Raw genomic sequence first — 24,518 nt, forward strand, 5'->3', positions numbered from 1 at the left:
ACAACATGCAATCGATCATGCATAAACTACTACCCACGTTCCACATTAAGCTAGCAACACTAATAGCATATAGTTCACAATATAATATGCTAAGCACAATTCGCACAACCATGGTTAACCAAGTTTACAAGAGAACGGTACATGTAAGTCCGTTGGAGTTCATAACATCCACTAGTGTTACTTATACACCGCGTAATCACTAGTCCCCCGGGTGATGTCTTAAACACCGCGACTAACTCACCCTTACAACAATGTGGCGTCTTAAACACCGCGACGAATCCACACTTCGTTCAATACAATGAGTGGTGTCTTGAACACCGCGACACTTCCACTCTCATGACCTTGTGGTGTCTTAAACACCGCGACAATACCACAAGTCAATCACACAATGAGTAGTGTCTTAAACACCGCGACAATACTACTCGTTACCTAGAATGTGGTGTCTTGAACACCGCGACACTTCCACATTCACACCACACAAATAAATACATTATATACGTTCACGCATAATTATTCCACTCACCTTGACGCAAGGATGATGAATAATCGCTTCCAAACTTCAAAGCCAAGTACCTAATACATTAAGTACCAATTCAATACATAAACTAGTGGAATTAACCACATTACATTTACTTGGGCATTTAATGAGTCAATTTCGCATTAAATGACCCAACCACACCACAACCGCCCTCTTAATGGCCAAGACTCGACTTTAATTACCAACATTAGTGCATTGAAGTCTACTAGCCTCAATTGACATCCACCTAGGGTAATTTACACCCATTTTACCCAAACTAGGTCAACTAGCACATTCTTGACCCAAATGACATCTCTTTCAATTCTAACAAGTGTTTAATGCTTACAATATCATTAACACTTTCAAACTCACAATTACAAGACCAAAACCCTAGGTTATGGCCATTAGGGTTTCATTACTACAACCTAACCCAAATTCACCCATTTTACTCCCAAATGGGTCATACAAGCTTCTATTAACCAAAACCCTAGCCATAATCAATTAAAACTCGAAACTTAGAGTTAGAACTTACCGAGACTATCACCACGTAGCTAGAGTCACAAGGAACAACTTTAACACTTGCTCCAAAGATCAACCCTCAATCCTTCCTCTCCCAATCTCACCTTGAATCCAAATGGGTGTTAGAGTTTTGGGAGAGAAATTGAAAGAAAATGAAAAAGGAAAATGAATAAATGAACTAGTGGACCAGATTTAATGCACCCATCTGATCTATACGTCCATTTACTATTTTTCCCCTCAAAATCCTTTAATTTAAATAAAATCCGGGACCTGACCTGCAGGTCTGCCGCGGCGCGGCACTACTCGTCGCGGCGCGACGATGCACTAGGAAAATCATCCTGTTTAAGTTGATTTCTGATCTGGAGTTGCTTTGTGGGCCGCGGCGCGGACCCACTTGTCGCGGCGCGACATTGGGCTGCAACAGGCCCCTTCGACTAGTTAACAAAATTCCGAGGTTTCCACAACTATACAACCCAAACGCTCACTCTAATACACGCCTAAACTCCAACCTTAAGTCTCGCACGACCCTTTAAGCGTGTACGGAAAAGCGGGGTGTTACAACTCTCCCCCACTTAGATCGGAGCGCGTCCTCGCGATCCAAGCCGCATGACAAGCCGGAAGATAAGCCAAAACAAACTCTTCGGATTCCCATGTAAACTCGGAACCCTTTCGATGTCGCCATTGCACTTTGAAGGTTCTAACTTCCTTGTTCCGCAACATCTTAACCTTTTCATCAAGGATTGCAACCGGTTCTTCCGCATACTCTAACTTGTTATTCAAAGTAATCTCATCCAATGGCACCCAAGTCGAGTCATCCACAAGACACTTGCGAAGATGGGAAACATGGAACGTATTATGAATTCCCGCAAGTTCTTCGGGTAACCCTAATCGATAAGCAACCTCCCCAACACGTGCCAATACCTTGAAAGGACCAATAAACCGAGGAGCTAACTTTCCTCGCTTCCTAAACCGAATCACACCCTTCCATGGAGAAACCTTAAGCATCACCATATCACCTTCTTGAAACTCAATCGTTCTTCTACCTTTATCGGCATAAGACTTTTGTCTATCTTGCGCCGCTTTAAGTCGAGCCCGAATCATTTCAATTTTACTATTCGTCTCCAAAACCAAATCGGAACTTCCGATTTCTCGTTGACCCACTTCTCCCCAACAAATGGGAGTTCGACACCTTCGGCCATAAAGCATCTCGTAAGGTGGCATCCCGATACTAGTATGAAAACTATTATTGTATGAGAATTCCACCAAAGGTAAATGCTCATCCCAACTACCACCAAAATCAATGATGCACGCCCGTAGCATATCTTCCAAAGTTTGATTCGTACGCTCGGTTTGACCGTCCGTTTGAGGATGATACGCCGTGCTCAACTTTAATTGTGTACCCATATCTTCATGAAACTTTTCCCAAAATCGAGATGTAAAACGGGTATCTCGATCCGAAATAATAGATATAGGAACGCCATGCCGCGAGACCACTTCCTTGATAAACAACTTAGCCAAGGCCTCCGACGATATTGCTTCTTTAATGGGAAGAAACAAGTCACTTTTCGTCAACCTATCAACAATCACCCAAATCGTATCGTATTGGGTTCGCGCCGTCTTCGGTAACTTGGTAATAAAGTCCATGGTAATGTGCTCCCATTTCCATTTCGGGACTTCCAATGGTTGTAACTTACCGTAAGGCTTTTGGTGCTCGGCTTTGACTTGCAAGCACGTGACGCATTGTTCAACATACTTAACCACATCACGTTTCATGCCGGGCCACCAATAATCTTTCTTCAAATCATAGTACATTTTCGTTGCACCCGGATGAATGGAATATTTGGACTTATGTGCTTCATCAAGTAGCACTCGCCGGTAATCACCCGTCTTAGGCACCCACACCCTTCCTTGAAAGGACAACAAACCCCGCGGACCCATAGTAATAAACTCCGATTGGCCCACAATTCGTTCTGTGTGCTTATCGTGAACATAAGCCTCTATTTGGTCTTCACCCATCTTTTCAAGAAAGTCGTTAGTGATAATCAAACGTAACGATGTTATACGTATCGCCGGATGTTGAGTCTTTCGACTTAACGCATCCGCGACCACATTCGCCTTACCCGGATGGTAAAGTATCTCACAATCATAATCTTTCACCACATCCATCCATCTACGTTGACGATAATTCAAATCCCTTTGAGTAAAAAGGTGTTTCAAATTCTTATGATCCGAATATATCGTACACTTGACACCATACAAGTAGTGGCGCCAAATTTTCAATGCATGCACAACCGCCGCCATTTCAAGATCATGAGTCGGGTACCTCGTTTCGTGATCCTTTAATTGCCGAGAGGCATAAGCAATGACTTTACCCCTTTGCATAAGAACGCACCCGAGCCCATTTAAGGAAGCATCACAATAAACCACCATGTCTTCGACGCCTTCCGGTAACACTAACACCGGAGCTTGACACAACTTCTCTTTCAATAATTGAAAAGCAATTTCTTGCTCGTTTTCCCAATTGAATTTAGCACTCTTCCTCGTCAACTTTGTTAATGGAGAAGCAATCTTAGAAAAGTCTTGGATAAACCGACGATAATAACCGGCCAATCCGAGAAAACTTCGGATCTCCGTGGGCGTAGTCGGTCGTCCCCAACTCTTCACCGTCTCAATCTTCCCCGGATCCACTTGGATACCGCTTTCGTTCACAATGTGACCAAGGAATTGAACCTCCCTTAGCCAAAATTCACATTTAGAGAACTTTGCATACAACTTCTCTTTTCTTAGCGTCTTCAAAACTTCACGCAAGTGACATTCATGTTCGTGCATACTTTTCGAGTAGACTAGTATGTCGTCAATGAACACAATAACCGACTTGTCCAACATAGGTTGGCACACCCGGTTCATAAGATCCATGAATGCCTCCGGTGCATTCGTAAGACCGAAGGGCATAACTACAAATTCATAATGCCCGTAACGCGTTCGGAAAGCCGTTTTCTCAATATCTTCCTCACGGACCCGCATTTGGTGATAGCCGGACCGTAGGTCGATCTTAGAGAAATACGTTGCGCCTTGAAGTTGATCAAACAAATCGTCGATCCTAGGTAGTGGATAACGATTCTTGATCGTCACTTTATTCAACTCACGGTAATCAATGCACATACGCATACTACCGTCTTTCTTCTTCACAAATAAGACCGGAGCGCCCCATGGCGAAGCACTCGGTCGGATAAAACCCTTCTCGAGCAATTCTTGAATTTGATTCAATAACTCTTGCATCTCCGTTGGTGCTAAACGATAAGGAGTTTTAGCAATGGGGGTAGCCCCCGGAACCAACTCGATGCGAAATTCTACTTGTCTTTCCGCCGGAACACCCGGTAACTCATCCGGAAAGACATCTTCAAACTCATTAACTACCGGAATTTCACGAATAGGTGGTGGCTCATTACGAGTGTCGACAACATGAGCAAGGAAAGCCATACCACCGGTAATAACGTGACGTCGTGCCCGAGCAAAAGTGCATATCGGCACCGATCTCCTTCGTTTGTCACCATGAATAATCATCTCTCCCCCACTTGGGGTCTTTACACGAATAAACTTGTCGTGGCATGCAATATCGGCTCTATAACGATCGAGCCAATCCATACCAACGACTACATCAAAATCACCCAAAGTCATCGGAATAAGATCAATTTCGAAACTTTCGGCGCCAAACACAACATTGCAATTTTTACACACATCAACCACTAGCGCCGTCTTGCCATCCGCTATTTCAACTTCTACCGGACGACTCAACTTTACTAGCGGTTTATTTAACTTAGGCACAAATCTTGGAGATACGAAAGACAAATTAGCACCACTATCAAAAAGTATCCGAGCCGGATTAGAATTAACCATGAAAGTACCTGAAACGACTTCATTGGATTGTTTAGCTTCTTCATTAGACATCAAGTAGTTACGACCCCTAGCCGTACCCGCTGCCTTCTCTATCCGCTTAGCATTATCATTACGCAACTCGGGACACTCGGTCTTCTTGTGTCCTTCCTTCCCACAATTGTAACAAGTGAACTTTGTAGTAGAAGATGGTTTGGTGCAATCTCGGGCCATATGCCCCCTTCGCCCACAATTATGACAAGAATAGGGGAAGTCCCCCGAAGCACCTTTCTTCACGCTCCCCACACTCTCGGAGCCCTTCTTAAACTTCTTGCTAGAAAAATTCGATTGGCTAGTAGCTTCAAACTTCTTCTTACCCAAGGTAAGGCTACTTTTCCTCATCACAAGTGCCTCGAACCCTTTCGCCATATTAAACAACTCATCGAAGCTCTTCACCACGTTTACGCTAATCTTTTCTTGATAACTATCATTCAAGGTTCGATAGAAATCTTCTTTCAACATTTTATCATTCCCGACATACTCCGGGCAAAATTGCGTCTTGGACAAGAACACGGATTTGAGAGTGTTCAAGTCCATCGACCCTTGCCTCAAGGTACGTAGCTCGTCCTTAAGTCTTGTAAGATCGGCCGAAGTTCGGTACTCATCGAAGAACTCCGCTCTAAATTCCTCCCAAGTGAAGTCCATACATTGTTCTTCACCATAGAGTTGGATCTTAGCATCCCACCACAATTTCGCGTCACCCCTTAACATGCTACAACCATACCTAGTCTTCTTGTCGGGTGGACACTCACAAGTACGGAAGGCCCCCTCCATATCGGAGATGAATCGGGCACTCTTGAGTGGGTCCCGATCGCCCTCAAAAGTAGGAGGTTGAGCATCCCTAAAGTTCTTGAAGAAAAAGTCACGCCTTCCCCCATTTTCTTCTTGAAGAGCAATCTTAATTTGCTCCTTAACCAAAGCGACGACTTGTTCGTCAATCGTCTCGATAAACATCTTCTTAACATCTTCGCGAAACTCCGCCTTTTGGCGTTGAAAGATGGCCTCAACCTTGGCCGTGAACTCGGGGTCCTCGCTCGTGCCCCCAATATCGGTGTCATGTCCGTTTCTCATCTTCATTCTATAAAACGGAAAAGATTAAACAACGAAACTAAAGACATGACACATATATACCTATACACCATACCACTCCATCTCGCTCGACAATCGTCGTACATCGCTTGTTTGACACGATTTGCACCCGTAGTAAGGGTAGCTAATCATTACTACGCGAGCACGTCGCGTTAACTCGCTAGTACAACGTTCATTTCGCTCGATGCTTGCTACACAACATGAACAAATAACACATGATTAGTTCACATGAACCTATGTACTAACCAAGTCCCGGTCCGACCCAAAGTCCTACAAGTCCCGCACAATGCACACACAAAAGTCTAAGTCTAGGCGCCTATCTCAAGTCACCTAAATCCCTTAGACCACGCTCTGATACCACTTGAAACAACCCATCCCGTACTCCGTACGATAAATTTTTTTTTTTATTTAAATATACACATTTATGCGCCAATTAAATATGTAGACCAAATCACAAGTTCCATTAAAACGTACAACCATTTCCAATGTTTACAAAAGGCACAAAGGCCATTAATTAAGTTAATACAAGTTTGACCGAATACAATGATAGTTTATAAACCAAACGACCCAACGAGCATGGTTTGGGACTAAACTACCCAAAAGGTGGTCAACTTCCAAAAGCTCCTACAAGCACATCGTCAAAGACATCTAGTGTCCAACAATCCCCTTCCCTTTATCCTCACCTGCAACTAAAAAGATAAACAACGCGAGGGGTAAGCTAACGCTTAGTGAATGCAATAATTATACATGATCATATATAATCTACTTACTTGCATACAATTACACAATACCACATACAAGCTAGCAATTCAACAACATGCAATCGATCATGCATAAACTACTACCCACGTTCCACATTAAGCTAGCAACACTAATAGCATATAGTTCACAATATAATATGCTAAGCACAATTCGCACAACCATGGTTAACCAAGTTTACAAGAGAACGGTACATGTAAGTCCGTTGGAGTTCATAACATCCACTAGTGTTACTTATACACCGCGTAATCACTAGTCCCCCGGGTGATGTCTTAAACACCGCGACTAACTCACCCTTACAACAATGTGGCGTCTTAAACACCGCGACGAATCCACACTTCGTTCAATACAATGAGTGGTGTCTTGAACACCGCGACACTTCCACTCTCATGACCTTGTGGTGTCTTAAACACCGCGACAATACCACAAGTCAATCACACAATGAGTAGTGTCTTAAACACCGCGACAATACTACTCGTTACCTAGAATGTGGTGTCTTGAACACCGCGACACTTCCACATTCACACCACACAAATAAATACATTATATACGTTCACGCATAATTATTCCACTCACCTTGACGCAAGGATGATGAATAATCGCTTCCAAACTTCAAAGCCAAGTACCTAATACATTAAGTACCAATTCAATACATAAACTAGTGGAATTAACCACATTACATTTACTTGGGCATTTAATGAGTCAATTTCGCATTAAATGACCCAACCACACCACAACCGCCCTCTTAATGGCCAAGACTCGACTTTAATTACCAACATTAGTGCATTGAAGTCTACTAGCCTCAATTGACATCCACCTAGGGTAATTTACACCCATTTTACCCAAACTAGGTCAACTAGCACATTCTTGACCCAAATGACATCTCTTTCAATTCTAACAAGTGTTTAATGCTTACAATATCATTAACACTTTCAAACTCACAATTACAAGACCAAAACCCTAGGTTATGGCCATTAGGGTTTCATTACTACAACCTAACCCAAATTCACCCATTTTACTCCCAAATGGGTCATACAAGCTTCTATTAACCAAAACCCTAGCCATAATCAATTAAAACTCGAAACTTAGAGTTAGAACTTACCGAGACTATCACCACGTAGCTAGAGTCACAAGGAACAACTTTAACACTTGCTCCAAAGATCAACCCTCAATCCTTCCTCTCCCAATCTCACCTTGAATCCAAATGGGTGTTAGAGTTTTGGGAGAGAAATTGAAAGAAAATGAAAAAGGAAAATGAATAAATGAACTAGTGGACCAGATTTAATGCACCCATCTGATCTATACGTCCATTTACTATTTTGCCCCTCAAAATCCTTTAATTTAAATAAAATCCGGGACCTGACCTGCAGGTCTGCCGCGGCGCGGCACTACTCGTCGCGGCGCGACGATGCACTAGGAAAATCATCCTGTTTAAGTTGATTTCTGATCTGGAGTTGCTTTGTGGGCCGCGGCGCGGACCCACTTGTCGCGGCGCGACATTGGGCTGCAACAGGCCCCTTCGACTAGTTAACAAAATTCCGAGGTTTCCACAACTATACAACCCAAACGCTCACTCTAATACACGCCTAAACTCCAACCTTAAGTCTCGCACGACCCTTTAAGCGTGTACGGAAAAGCGGGGTGTTACAGAATATTGTTATTTATATTATCTATTGTGTTGAGCACTTGAGCATTATAACTTTTCTTTATACCGATTATATTATTGTTGTCAAACGTTAAAAAAATAGAACCGGTAAAAATATAAATCGCAAAATCGAATCCTAGTCCAAGAAAAATCCGAAAAAATCCGATCGAGATCCGAAAAAGAACCGGTTCCGGAAAAAAATCCGAAAAAAATCCGATGCCGAGAACCGGAACCGGAACCGGAACCGGATCCGGAACCGGTTCCGAAAAATCCGGACAAAAAAATCCGGTTTTTTTTTGTCCGAATCCGGTTTTTTATCCGGTTTGTGCATCTATAGGCGTGTTGGTGGCACATGGACCTTGTGTGTTGCTTGTTGGCACGAGAGTTATTTTTGGCGTGTAGATTACGTGGCCAATTTTTTATTGGTCTATTTTTGTGTTTTTATAATACTTTTTATATCAACACCTAACTTTCGATCATATTTAAACTTCCCATCATGTCATTCCGCTACTCCCTATATATTTTCTGACACATTTGTCACGTCATCGCCAACTACCTCGCTCCACTCACCAACACACCAAAAAATACCTTTTTACTATTACAATTGGTCTTACAAGGAATAACATTAGAACTGATTAACCTCAAAAAACATAGTTTAAATCTAACCTTTCCAGATAGCAAAAACGTAGTGTTTACACGAAATAACATTAGAACCGACTAACCTCACACAGTTTAAATCTAAGCTTTCATCTTGGAAAGCTAGTTTACTCTAGATTGGTAAGATTGACCCTAATTAAATACGTGCTCAGTAGTACTGACATCTACTACATGTCCCTGTTTATATAGCTCCGGCAATCCAAAAGTTGGAGAGTATCAGTACGGCTTTCATATGGGGTGGGAACAATAACCAATAAGAAACTTTCGTGGGTTAATTGGGACGTTTATGAACTTTGAATAACCATGGCGTCTCTAGATAAAGGTGGTTTAAGAGTGGGCAGTTTATGAACTTTCAATAACGCTTTACTCTTCAAATGAATGTGGAGATTCGTAAAGAATCTCGATTCTTTATGGTCTCCCTTCTCAAAGACATTGATGGGAAACAAGTTGGGTTTGATCTTACCGAATGTAGATCAAGAGGTACATGATATTCTATAGTCAATGTCACAAAGTCCATGCATTCCAAAGGCAGTATCCCTCTTCATTCCAAATCGTCTAGTTAATGGTCAATGTCAATGGAGTTGGCGTCGCAACATTACGGGCTCAAATGCTACCTCGTTCCATATCTTCATGACATACAATTAGGCAATGGCTCAGACTGTAGGCGTTGGGACCTTGACAGTGACGGTTGTTTCTCACTTTCTCTGTAAGATCAGCACGTCAGTATACCTACGATTCTCTCCTTCCCACGATCAGCCCGAGCTCTCGTTGTAATAAAATCCCACCCATCAAGGTGAAAGTCTTTTTATGGCATCAATTTCCATACAAAATAAGTAGGAAATGACTAAAACAATGATGATTTTGTAGGGCAGCAGGTAATTGGAACCACTATTGCAACCAGAAATAAACCAGACTCGAAAATCTCTCTCGAATGGTGATTTCGTAGGGCATCAGGTAATTGGAACCACTATTGCGACCAGAAATAAACCAGACTTGAAAATCTCTCTCGAATGGTGATTTCGTAGGGCAGCAGGTAATTGGAGCCACTATTGCGACTAAAAATTTATAGAAATTGAGCGATATCATTTAAGTGGCAATACTTTGCGTATTTTGAGAACCCGTGGTTAGGATCATAAACACAAAGCAAGATTGGTAGTGAAAATGTATTTTCAAATTGCCGGTGTGGATTTTGGATAGTCTTTCGCTCCTATTGCTCCTCGTGACGTGATCAAGTTGTTGTTAGCTGTAGTTACTCAACACAATTGGAATATTCACAATCTTGATGTGATATCCGCTTTTTTGAATGCTGAACTTAAGGAGGAGATCTATGTATTACAACCTTAAGGTTTCAAAGTAGACAGTCAAGAAGAAAAAGAGTAAAGATTTTACAAGGGACTTTCTCTTCCGGTGGGTGGAGAATCTTTCTCAACTCGTGGTTAGAGAGACGACTTTTCTTCTATTCTAGGGTAGAAGAATGATTGTTTACAGTTTATCTTGCGCATATCTCGCATGAGCGGGATTGAGTATTGTTGTAAAACACTTTATGGTCTAAACTCTAAAGCAAGTACCGCGAGCTTTTGATGTTCATTTGATGAATCATAATTTCAGGATGAGGTCAAGTGAGTCAACTCTATACGTAAAGTAATTCAATTCCCAAGAGAGATTGATTATTTCTCTTTACGTTGATGATTTACCAGTGATTGAGAGCAATGATAAAACTTGTTGACGTGTAATAAGTTGTGTTATTATGTAATCACTCGTCACTGCAACTACATATCAAAGAATTAAGGGCCTTCTACTTCATATGATCATCTTTGTTACATTACAATCACTCGATATAAATTAATTTAGTAACCAATGTAGAAGATATAAATTAAGACGTAAATTTTGAAGCAAGGAGATCCACAGAAGTCATGATCTCGTAGTGAACGTAGATTAGATATCCATCGTGTGACATTAATAAGTGATTTTCTTTCTATAAGACTATAACATGTTCATACAACAATAAAATGACTATTGAATCTCCATAAATAAATGTCTCTTGTAGACAAACATGCTTTAGAAAAGACAATCTAAAACAATCTGTTGGAAGAATGTTTTTGTCGATAGGAGAAGAATAGCTTTTTCCCCGCTTAAATAATACTAGTAGAATAATGAATCTGAAGGCAGTGTGCGTTCGCACTACTTGTATACCGTTGGCTCTGCATCAAGCTCTGGTTACATATATCGAAATGGTTAGAACGATTTCTTTTCATAAGACACCAGGCCATGAACTCCTCCTTCAACCTGTGCTGCTCCAGTTCTCACCTGAAATGCTCAAAACAGAAAAACAATTATCAACATAACGTTTGCGATTACTCTTTCAAGATCTATGTTTCATGCAACAAAGATTTCAGACATACCTCGAGCCTCAGAATCCCAGACCTCAACATTTCGTGAGCTGAGTGCAAAGAAGAAGCACCAAGATTTTGGAAACCTTGCTTAACGGCATGCATTGTGTATGGAATGAAGTTCATAACAGAACCTTTATCTGCAACGGCTCCAACAACTCCCTGAGCAATCTTCAATTTAGCTGTATCACCTAGGTAACGAGCGTCACTTCCTTTTCTCATCGCTTCAAGAGATCCCATCCCACGATATTTTTTAACCCGCTTATCACCCTACACAAATAATGTGAAACAATACAAGGAAAACAGAACTTCAATTTTTCATAGACATTCGTATGCACAGGAAATGCTAATACAGAGGGACTTGGGAAGAAGAATAAAATTATCAGTATTTAAGGCTGATTTATTAATTGTTGGATGTGCGTTTTAACCAAAGTCACAATAATCCATAAAGCTTTCAGAAAAAACATAATGAATACATTCTATTCTATTGATTATCAATTGCCAATCAGAGTTGGTAAAGCAAGTATTAAGTTTATGTACCAAATTAATGTAAAATTATCTAAAGCATGCTTTTGATTCTTTAAGTCAGAACAATCACTTCGAAAGCATAAATCATTGATCGGTTTATTAAAGTTCTGATTGTAAGTAAATTGCTTAGCCTCGTCCTTGTATAGCCAGTGGTGCAGAACTCGGAATTACTCGGCGAGTAATCGGTCAAAACTCGGGATTACTTGGAAAATTGGTCAAAACTTGGAAAATCGGTCAAAATTGGTCAAAACTCAGATAAAACCGGTCACAGTCAAACTCGATCAACATCTGAATAAGTCCCGACTGAGTACTCCCCGAGTAGCGATTTTTGCAGCCTTGGGTATAGCCTTTTGTTCAATTTATCTTTTGACAGATTTAAGAATCAATTGATGTGGAAAATAGAAAGTTTAAACGGATTAGTAGTTTTTACAGCTTTACAGTTAACATATGTAACAATATCCTAAGAAAGTTTGCTAATTTGAAAGACACGTCCATAGTACACAAACAAAATCCTAAACCAGATGAACTAACTCAGGTGAACACTTCACTAAATTCAGCATACACAAACATTCTCAATAAAGATCGAAATGGGTCAAGTTACCTGATACACATATGATCCAGGGGCTTCATTACTTCCTGCTAAGAAACTTCCCATCATTACAGTTGAAGCCCCTAAGGTCAAAGCTTTGACAATGTGTCCAGAATTCGAAATACCACCATCAGCGATAACCGGAATACCACTTTGTGCAGCAACAGATGATACCTTGTACACTGCAGTCGCCTACAAAACAATTAACAAAGACCATGAAATAACACATTTCAATTTTCAACAGTTTGTGTTTAATTCTTATTCTGATTAAAAATTAAACAATACCTGTCCACGGCCCACAGCACAAACTTCCTGTGTAGTACAGATCGATCCCGACCCCATCCCAACTCTCAATCCATCAACACCAGACTGAATCAAGTTCTGAGCTTGATACATCGTAACCACATTACCACCAATCACATCCAAATCAGGATACATCTTTTTCGCATACTTAATCATCTCAATCTGATAACTCGAATTCCCTTGAGAACTATCAATTACAATCACATTAACACCAGCTTTAACCAAATGCTCCAACCTTTCCTTATCACTCTCCCTCGTCCCAATCGACGCTCCAACCAAAAACGACCCGTCCTCTGCAATCGACGGCATCCCGCCTTTCGGGAACCCCTTAATTCTCTCGATATCCGATTTACTCACTACATTAACTACCTCTCCTTCTCCACTCACTAATGGCACAAAATCTAAATCCTTAGCAGATAAATAACCAGCAACATCTTCAAATTTATAACTACTCGGTAACGATACAACATTTTTCACCATATAACTGGAAACCCTAGTTTCTTTATCAGTTAAACCCTCCCAATTCCCCTTATCAACATAACCTAACAACTTTTTATCGGTTTTCAATCCATTTTCAGTTACAAATACATACCGTGATGTATTAAACACATCACCGGACGATATTGAATCATCCGGTGACACAAAAATGATATCCGTATCCACGAAAGGGATACGATGCGATTTTGCAGAGCGAATTAAGGACGATTGTTCTGAAATGGTGGTGTTAGAGTGAATGATACCAATACCACCTAACGCGGCCATAGAAACAGCCATAGAAGATTCAGTTACGGTGTCCATGGGAGAAGCAACACATGGTATGGATAAGTTTATGTTACGAGATAGCTTTGTGTGTAATTGTACGGAATCCGTGGGAAAATCGATGTAATGAGGGAGGAATATGACGTCATCGTAGGTGTAAGAGTAGCCTTGATTGAAGAGTTTAGTTGCTGGAAAACCGTCTTCGAAATCTACGACAGCGGTGGTCATGGTGGTGGCGTACGTCAGTGGTGTACGGTAGTGGCGTATGGGTTTTAGGGTTTAGTGATAGGGTTTTAGCAGGTTTGATTGTTTGAAAGATCAAAGATAGTCGGCTGGGCTGAAATTGATAAAATGTGTTTTTATTTTTTTTTCTTTATGTTATGTTATGTTACTTGTATGACTTTTGTTATACTGATTAGTGATGCTATGATTTTGGAAGATAAAATTATAGTAGTACTAGTTCTATAAATATCTTGATTGATAATTAACGAGTAACGACAAAAAGGACTATACAAACCCACACGTAAATCGCATATAAATAATCAGACCTTATTGATGATTGATATACAAGATTTAGGGTGCGTTTGTTTGCGTCTTAATGAAATGATTCAGCACTGAATGATGAATCATTCGGCATTCAGCGTGTTTGTTTTTGACCTCTGAATGATATATTGTGCTGAATGGTTCAGAATTCAGTGCTGAACCATTCAGAGTTGAAAAACTCTCTTAACCGTTAAGAGCCTAATTTTTCTGTAATATTCTTTTCAAATCATATCCAGAAGGTTTAGCCAACAATTATATTGTATTTTTTATTCATGTAACACGTTAATAACTAATTTTACTAAATTTATATAGTTCATTTAAAACGATTATCAAGCAGCTTATTTTCGTTCAGAACAAATTTTATTCAAAGGATCTGAACCATTCAGCGCTAAATTATTCAGTTTTATCAAACGCACCATTAGAAACAGTCTGAGTTTACACCTCTCCTGGCTACAAATCGTTTGTCTTCGTTTTTGTTTTTTTGTCGTTGTTTTTCGGCCGCCATTGTGTACCAGGTTAGGGTGGCGATGGATACTACTCGTATTAGGTTGTGGACCCTTTAATAATCGGGAAAACAAAAACTAAAACAATAATATTATTTGACAAATTATTAACTTTTACAGTGTAATTGTAAAAAATAAGTTTTTTTTTTTTTTTTTGTTAAAAATAAGTTTTAGAATTTATTTTTAGATTGACGATTGTGTTGTATTGATATAAGTATATAACTACTGAAATGACCCGTGAAATCACGAGTTTGTTTAAACGAAACAATTTAATGATATGTTTTAGGTATTAAGTGAATTTAAATGCTAAACTCATTTATTTTAGAAATAATTGTGCCGTTGGTCCCTCCATTTTACCCCAAAAAGCTAACAGCGTCCCTCAAATTTTTTTTTGGCTTTCAGCGTCCCTCTATTATCACTTTTTTGATTAGGCGTCCCTCCGTCAACTTTATGTTAAAAAAGTCCGTTAAGTCATGCCATGTGCCTTGCATGTGAGGGTAAATTCGTCTTTTTACTCTTTTCTTCACTAAAATCGAGGGACCACCGGTGCAAAAATTCTTATAATTTATAATAATAACAATTATTTCTAATAATAATAATAACAATTAACGAATCATCAGCTAGTAATTATTTCTAATAATAATAACAATTAACGAATAATAATAACAATTAACGAATAATAATAATAATAATAATAATAATAATAATAATAATAATAATAATAATAATAATAATAATAATAATAATAACATCGCAACCTTCAATCCTAATAGTTCGAAAACAAATCATCAGCTAGCAAATTAGCAATCTTTCCTTAAACCCAGTAAAATTCATCAACCATTTCAAAAACGAATTCTTTTCAAGCCACAAAAACCTCTTAAGCGCCTCTTTCTCAATTTTATTCCCACTACAACCGTCACTATCACCATCTCCACAGCCGGAACTGTTAACGTTTCCGTCAAATCCATCCATCGCCAGAAAATGCGGAAGTATCGAAAAATGGTTGGAATATAATAAAGATAGCCGATTTAGATTTCAATTATACAGAAATCGAATTGATATTTACAGGTTTCCGAATCAAGTCCTGGTGGTGGTAGCGGTTTGTTTACGTCATCAATTGGGGTCACAACAGGTGGCGGTTTGAGAAATCAATTGTGCATACACCGGTGGGGTTGAAATGTCATACCCCGTCCAAAATCTTCCTGAACGAACACAATAACATATGGCACCATGAACTGACGTCTATATGCCTTGAACGACTCCAAGTAATATCTTTAAAATGAGCAAATGCACAGGGGAAGGTTTCTTTCATACCTGAGAATAAACATGCTTTAAAGTGTCAACCAAAAGGTTGGTGAGTTCATAGGTTTATCGTAAACAATAAAATTCAGTACTTTTGATAGACCACAAGATTTAAATGCTGCATGGTACAAATGGGCCCGAATCCTATACCCACCTGTAATGTACATGCGATATCTTTAAAATACAGTACACATATCTCGTGTACGAAACCATTTGTCAAAAATTCTTTGTAACCGTACACATATCTTGTGTACAAAATATCATACACATAACCTGTGTATAAAATCATGTAACATCCCAATTATTTAAGGTAATATTTTACGTAATTTAATAGGTATATATATATATTGTTGGTGCTACTTTGTTTTATAAGTGGATAATATTTAAAGTTTGTTAGTTAAGTTGAAAGGGGACTAGTGATGCAAAGTTAATTTAAGGACCTCCCTTAATATGGTTTTGGTGGGGAGGGTAGAAAGTGCAAATGAGGCAAAGTTAAATCAATTAAAAGAGTAAAATGCTGGAAAATCATTATCAGTTGCAAAAAAAAAAAAAAATACAGAAACTTAGTGTGTGCTTGTGTGTGTGTCGACCCAAACAAGAAGAGAAGAAGAAATCTTCAATTGAAAGGATTTTGTACATGCAAGTGGAAATTAATGAAATCTAGTGTGCTCTAATCATCATACCAAGTTTTAATTCTTCAATTTATTCTCCATTTGTGCACATTAGGGTTCTTAAATCCCTAAAGACAAGGTATGAACTTTTATATCTAAGTATCACTAGAATTGGGTGTTTTAGATGAATCTAAAGCTTAAGAGTTGTTGTATGATGTGTCTATGCATATTTGTTTGGTTAAAAACGAATTTGTAATTGATAATGGAAGTAAGTTCATGTATGAACTTGCATTTTGAGTGTATGTTGTGAATGTGATGAAATGGATGTTATTTATAGCTTTGAATTAAGTCATGCATACTAGGAGTTTGATGAAATGCCTCAATGAAAATGTTTATGAGACTTAGTCAAATTGTAAAGGAGAAAGTTTATATGTGAATTGTTGTTATTGTTGTAAGTAATGATATTTGGATAAATGATGATTTTAGGGTTGCTAGTAGTAGAGATGGGTTTATGCGCATTTGATGTTTGATGAAAGTGTTGAAAGCTCTTGAAAGTTGTGATTTCGTTGAGTTATGTTATTGATGAAATTAGCTCATGTATAGGTGCTAATCAAGGCGTAGGAGCTTCAAGTGATCAAGGAACCTCATTTAATCAAGGTGAGTTTATAGGGGGTAAATTGGGCGGGTCAAGAGTGGCTTAGTGTTCTCGGATTGCATCCGTGCAAGAGAGCAACGACTAAGTGCACGAGATGAGTAGCTTAGATAGAATTATTAGGTTCACCTAATAATTGTATCTATGGTTAATGATTAGCTTAGGCAAGGTTAATAAGCTTGCTTAGTAACCCTTGTCTATGGTATGACTTAGCTTAGACACTTTGGGTGTCTATGTACATATGTATGAATGCAATGTGATTAAGGTAGCGTAGGCATATGTGTATGTCTATGGTTGTGTTTAGCTTAGACATGATTACTAGGGTTGGCCTTAGTAAGTTATGTCTATGGTAAGTAATGGGTCGGATTCGAAAGTAAGTGAGCAACCATTTGGTTGGAAAGACAAAGTGATATAATGATTATGTCCAATATTGTATGCTTTATTATTCGCCTATAACTCACTAAGCGTAAAAGCTTACCCCCATGTTGTTTTATGTTTTTATAGGAACGAAAGGACACGGGGAAGGTAAGGAGCCTATGTAAAGATAGCGGAGCTTTGGGTTTTAGTAAGTGGTAATGCAAGTCTCTATTTTGAATCAAGCCCTAATGGTACCGCTTATCAACGCCAAGTCTTTTGAATTTATAAACTATGTTTCTTTTGAAGGAGTGGGACCAAATGTTATGTTCAAGTTGTGTAAAAGTGTTGCTTATGATTAAAAGATTTTTGAAGTGTTTAATGATGTATGAAACTGTTTTAATTAAGCTTGCTTATGTATTATGTTGTCAAGATATGTTGGGTGATGATGAAATGGTAAAAATGTGGTTTTTGTAACATGTTGCAGCTCAGTACCAGTGATGTGTAATTTCGTACTCTAAATTATTAGCTAAATACCTATCGATTATCACACAATACAGGCAACTATAACCAGTTCGTGTAGTAATTAAACAAGTATTTGACCAATTCGTTCCACAGAGAGCAGGTAATTGAAAACTTGAACTATTAATTATTCTAAGATTTAAAAGGGGGTTTTGTTGTAAAACTGATTAAACGCGAAAGTAAATTAAACTTAACTCAATAAGATGCAAAGGTATCCACTTATATTCAATTCCCTAGGCTAGGATTGCTCGTTTAAACCCGTTAATTTAACAATTACAATGATGTGACACTGTATTTATCTGTCGATTCCTACAGTTTAAGACTAATAACTAAGTATAACTGTCGTTAACCTAGAATTATTAACCAATTCACAATGATATTACTCAAGATTATAATCTAACTTAGGTTGGTTTGGTGTCCCTTACAACCTCACAATTATTGCAACTAATTTCAAGTTCATCCACTATACGATTAATTTTATTATCGGTGTCCCTCATAAAATCTCACGTATTCCTAAATTATTCACGTTCAATAATCTAGTAAAAGCTATTAATCAATTTAACTGTCGTTAGTTAATCAATAACTTCCGTGATCTAACAATCAATAAGCTTTAATAACGGTGGATCTTAGCTAGACATAAACTTGTGTAATTTTAATTAATTGTTACTAACCAAAAGATCGCAATCCATGACCTAGGTTCATGCATATAAGTGAATACTAAATATTTAGCTACTCATGGTAAAACAAAGAACAAATAAATAAGGAGAACAATTAAACATAATCATTGAATTGAATGAAGAACAAATTAATAAAAGTAATAAAAGTTAATACAAAGATTAAACTAACCAAGAATGATATTGTAGCTTAAACCCTTGTAAAATAATGAAGAAAGACAAAGAAATTCGTAACTAATGTTGCTGTGGGAGAAAATTCGTAAATAATACTGCATCCCCTAAATTGGGGTAAAATTCGTCTATTTATAGAATATGGAAAAAACAGCTGAAACCGACTCATGTCGCGTTCCGCGACACACCATCGCGATCCGCGACAACCTCATCGCGTAACGCGATGACCAGGACGCGACAAAGCTGATTCAAACGCGATAGAATGGTCAGAACGGCCCCTTTCCCATATCGCGTTCTGATGCACTTCATCATGTATCACGATGACCAAAACGCGATAAAACTCATCCTGAAGCTATGGAAACTGACTTTTTCACCCGGGGCACGTTTATCTTCAACTCTAACTCCTTTTTGGCTATATCTTCAATAAAAAACATCATTAACGAGCTAACGAACCATATCTTGACACTTTCTTCATTTTAAACTCAAATAACTCGATTTCTCCATCAAAGTCTTTAAAATATCAACAAATGGAACAAGATAACGCCCAAAATAAATGTATAAAAATGGCGTTATCAAAATCCCCCACACTTGAACCTTGCTTGTCCTCAAGCAATTCAATCTCGAACCAATAAATGTACGAATAATCTTCAACAAAATTCCGCAAGATTCAAGCCTTCAAGTCAATCCTCCACAAGCTCTCGTACTCTTCATCTTTTCACGAATAAGCTTATTCTCTCACAAAACCACTCCTCACATTCTTGTCACTTACAAAACAACATACAAACCATCAAAAGCACCCCCTTTCTCCCCCCCCCCCCCCATTTTCATTCAAACATTTTTTCAAAAACAATATCCTAAGTGGCCCTTATCGCAAACAAATTTTCATAAAACATTCTTTCTAAGTCATGAATTGAGATGTAAAGACAATTTGGGTTGAGAACTCAAACTTCAAAAGTTTCCACAACTTTACTTCTTAACACAAACCTTTCATCTCAAAGCCTAAACTCTTTTCACTTAACTTTCCCTAAAAATCACATTACTAGGCTTTCGATATCCTTCTTTTCTTTGCATCAATCAACCCTTAAGACCTACTTTCCAACCTCAATAACTAATCACCAATAAACATTCAAATACAATTGGTGTAAAATGATTACAAATGATAAAAACAATCTTACGTTATAAGGTTTAGTATTTGTAACATGACCCTTATTCGCATCAAGATAGCCTACTAACAATATTTAAGGCGCTATTGCAAATACCAATACTTCACAATTTAATCAAAGATCCAGTTATAAATAGATTCATACCTGTGTTTATGTAGGGAAAGCCGTTTAACTTTTTAACTCTCTTGATTCCATTTCATGCTGATAATTTCTAAATATGCAAGCTATCCACATACTGGTCACATTTCTCTTATCCAAAGTACCCCGCAAAGGTAACTCTTCCCAAGGTCTAGTCTTACTAGGTATTTCCCACATCATGAGCCAAAAATGATCACTGCTGCATAAGTATGAGACGAGTACCTAAAGATGATCACCTTGCCTTGAGATAGTAACGTCCTTGACCCGTGTAGCAAACCTTTAACCAACCGATCCCAAACCGGAAAAAGGTCTTAGGTGGTTAGGTGATCTAGCACCCCAAAGGATCTATCGGCTCGAGTCTTAGAAATTACTACTTAAGCTTGGATCTCATAAGCATTTTTTTTTTTTTTTTACAATATTACTCTCTTTGAATGTCTTCCTCGTCTTCAATTTGTGACTTTGTAGAACCCGCAATATATGATGTAGCGGATGGATAATGATGTGATCGATGATGATGAATGATTTGTTGTAGGAAGTCTTTAACTCATGACATAAAGCAATACCATTCACACCATAGTCGGTAATAGCCACCCCTTAAAGGGTCCATTGGAGTCAGAGATTTGTGATTGTTCCTTTTCAAGCTTACATACCTAGCACTTATGAGTATAACACTTCTTTAAGAGAGTCAAAAAGCCATAAACACAAAATATGAAGCCATTTATATCCTAATCTCTAATTTAACCATTTTTCTCGCATTTTGCCCTAAAGCCCTAAATACCGTTATTCTTCATTTCTTGACACAAATAAGTTGCATTGTCATCTTTGAAACAAATACCAAACTAGATAAAATAAGATTAAATTTTTAACATTTTTAACCAAATTTATCCAACATTTATCCCTTTTCAACTTTCACCTTTCATCAATTGTCTTTCCTCAAGCATTTATATACTCAAAATTCCTAAGTCATGGTCAAAAAGGTCTATTCATAATTAACATATCACTAACGATTTGCTTAAAACTAATAAACCTCACCGGCCAAAACCAAGAATTCCAAGTCAATCCCTAATCACTACGGGTGCTCTCATGGGTAAACATCTCAATTATAACCTTAAAAAGTTTAAAAACTCCACAAATTTTGACCACTAGGCAATTAAAACATACAAAAATTTCAAAAATCCGCGAGAATTTATCTCTCCCCCCACACTTAAGATCATGTAATGCCCTCATTTACATGAAATCAGAAAATCAAAAATAAATTCGAGAGGACAAAATAGTGAAAAAGGGAAAAGAAAAGAAAAGAAAAACCCGGATTTTTAGATCCGTAGATCGCGGAAAGACGGTGCACGATGGCGCTGAACTTACTGCCAGCATAAGAACATCGGCATCCACTCGATCACCAAAACATCATAATCAAGTAAGGTGCTGAACTTACTGCCAGACTTTGAAAAATAATAAAGCACAACCACCGTGGAACCTGAAACGAAAACATACATACCATAACTAATGGGGTGGTACCACCACGGTACCGAAACGCCCCATTTAAAATCCAAAGTATTAAGTTTAAACACTAACAACTACCATCATCCTAATTAAGATTACAGTCATCCAAAATAAAAACAAATAAATGAAATTAAAAAGTGTTTGTTTTGCTTGCCACCACCGCATCCAATCACCAAGGGTTATACCCTCCATAAGAGCCATCATACTGCCCACCATAAGGACCTCCACCACCTGACTGACCTCCCTGGTTTCCTTCATCATACTGAGAACTGGAACCTGCTCCTCTTCGTCTGACCATATCCTCCCAAACTTCCTGAGCTGCTGTGCGATCATAAACCCGATAAGGACCTATCGACTCCGGAGTCCATGGAACACGAGTGCCATAAGGTGTAAAGATGGTATTAGGAGAAACAGGCTCCATGTTGTGTCGATACCAATCGTGATGATACGTAACCTCACTAATGTCATATGCAATCTGACTTTCCGAGCGTGCTCAGGTTTCCTCATTATAAAGCTGCATATTACGCATCTGTTCCATTAAATCCCGGTTGGTAAAATGTTGACCCCCGACACCTTGACCTGCATCTGGACCACCCTCGGCCATCTCTTCATCCTCCTCCTGTGCCCCCTACGCATCCCGAGGATGACGACGACGAACCCTATACGGAATAACCTGACCGTGCTCAATAGATATTACTCTTGCTCCTCGAAAAACATTTTCTCCTAACACAACCGCCTCAGTAATAATTCGCTCCATATCCGATCTATCAATCTCAAAAACCGACGCAATTCTCGTGATAAAATGACCACCTCTAATCGGGCTTCCCCCAGAACGAAGTCCACTACCCTGATGTTTTAGAAAATAAGCCACTCCATAAGCAACCGAAGTAGGTGTCCTGGTTCGGAATTGGTCACATACCAAAGATCCGGTAAAGAGACCTTCTCGTTCGCACTTCTTCTATGTGTAATAGTATGCGCAACCATTCGTTGAATTGCACGAAGAGCGAGATCCATGATGTTAACACAAGGGCAGTTACTCGGGCTCCATTCAGAATCAGAAGCAATATCCCCCCAAACTCTAGCTGCATCAAATTCACGAGGATCAATCATATCAATTACCCTCTCAGCACTCCAAAGATAATCTCGAAAACTAACTCGTGTGCGTTCTTCATCTGTATAAATTCCCAAACAAATAGCCAATTGAAATAATGACATAGAGCGGTTAACCTCACCCAATCAAAAAGTCATAAACGTTGGATCATCAACGTTTTCAGGGTGAAGGTTCATCACATATGTAGCATAAAATTCAATAACCAACTCCCGGTAAACTATTTCATGGATACCAAAGAAAGCAACCCAATCATTATACACATTACCGCGCCATTCCAACTGCAAATACTCTATAACCATAGCATGTAAACCTCCCCTTTGCAAAACATTCCAATCAACCACCCGGTGTGGTTCAAATTCTTTCCGAATCAATTCTTGCACATCCGCCTTTCGTTGCTTAATAACCTCCGATCGACCATTAAACCTTAAATTCACATGTAATTCTGACTGAGGAATTTGAGGTTGCGTTTCAACCTCCTGAGCTGCACCGGCCACAGTAGCGGAACTTGAAGCACCCCTAGCACTACCATGTCCTCCTGTCTGAAAAACAAACACAATAACAAACCAAAAAGATATATCCCAAAGGACATGTTAGCGTTAGCTATAACCTGCATTCTTTCAAAAATACACTTAAGGCACACAATGTCAATGGTCACTCAAAAACATGCCAAAAGCATAAATCATATAAAACTCAAACAACGATTATGCGTTTAGAACCAACTTCCAACTTTCATAAGTATAAAACCATGTAACCTCATTAATCGTCATGTTAATCCTCATAGCAATTATGCAATTTCAACCAAATAAATCAAGTAAACATGACTCAATTCAAAAACATTATCTTCTCAACACTGTATGTAACTTTAACCAATTAATTCAACAATCAAAACATTTAATTAAAGCATACATATCAGTTACACATGCAAAACATAAACCCAAAAATTCAAACTGAGTCAAACCCAGTCAACCAAGTCAAAATCCCTAATTACACATGAACCCTAGAATTCAAAATCAAAATCTAGACAATTTAAACATACATTCATGGTGATCATACTCAACTAACAATCTTACAACATTCAAAACATATCAATTTAACTCACAAATTCAAAAACCCTAATTAATCATACCGAAGAACCCTAGAAATCAAATAATGAAATTATAGAACAATAGGCATGAAAATCGAAGTAATAACATGTTAAGCATACATAATCTTCAATATAAATCGAACAATAACACATAAACACACCCCCACACTTGTTTTTCACTTAAACCCTAATGAAATTCGAAATTAATCATGAGAAAAAGATGAAAAAAGCAAAAAGATGTTAAATCATACCCTAGCCATGATGTTAGCGTTGATTAAATGAAGATTCGTAAGCAAATTGAAGATTTAATTGATGGGTTATGGCCAATTGAGAGCAGAAAATACGAGATAGATAAAAAATATAAGAGAGGTGGTGATGAATCAGGCTGTAAACCCTTAAAATACCCCGACCTGCTGAACGTGTCGCGTTTCGCGACAAGCTGTCTCGTTACGCGACAAACCGAATTCAAACGCGACAACTTAGACCCAAACGCGACAACCTA

At 38.6% G+C, this 24,518-nt stretch overlaps 1 protein-coding gene across 1 annotated transcript; it reads right to left on the minus strand.

Moving 5' to 3' along the window:
* Positions 1-11,102: 11,102 nt before the first annotated feature.
* On the minus strand, positions 11,103-14,103 carry LOC139893213 (inosine-5'-monophosphate dehydrogenase 2-like). Its single transcript, XM_071876363.1, has 4 exons — positions 12,912-14,103; positions 12,639-12,818; positions 11,522-11,779; positions 11,103-11,426 (listed from the first exon to the last, which is right to left on the minus strand). The coding sequence occupies exons 1-4, from the start codon at positions 13,914-13,916 to the stop codon at positions 11,355-11,357; spliced, it is 1,515 nt and encodes a 504-aa protein (XP_071732464.1). The 5' UTR covers positions 13,917-14,103; the 3' UTR covers positions 11,103-11,354.
* Between the last annotated feature and the right edge of the window lie 10,415 nt (positions 14,104-24,518).

The sequence above is a fragment of the Rutidosis leptorrhynchoides genome, chromosome 2 (assembly GCF_046630445.1).
Source record: "Rutidosis leptorrhynchoides isolate AG116_Rl617_1_P2 chromosome 2, CSIRO_AGI_Rlap_v1, whole genome shotgun sequence".
NCBI lineage: Eukaryota > Viridiplantae > Streptophyta > Magnoliopsida > Asterales > Asteraceae > Rutidosis > Rutidosis leptorrhynchoides.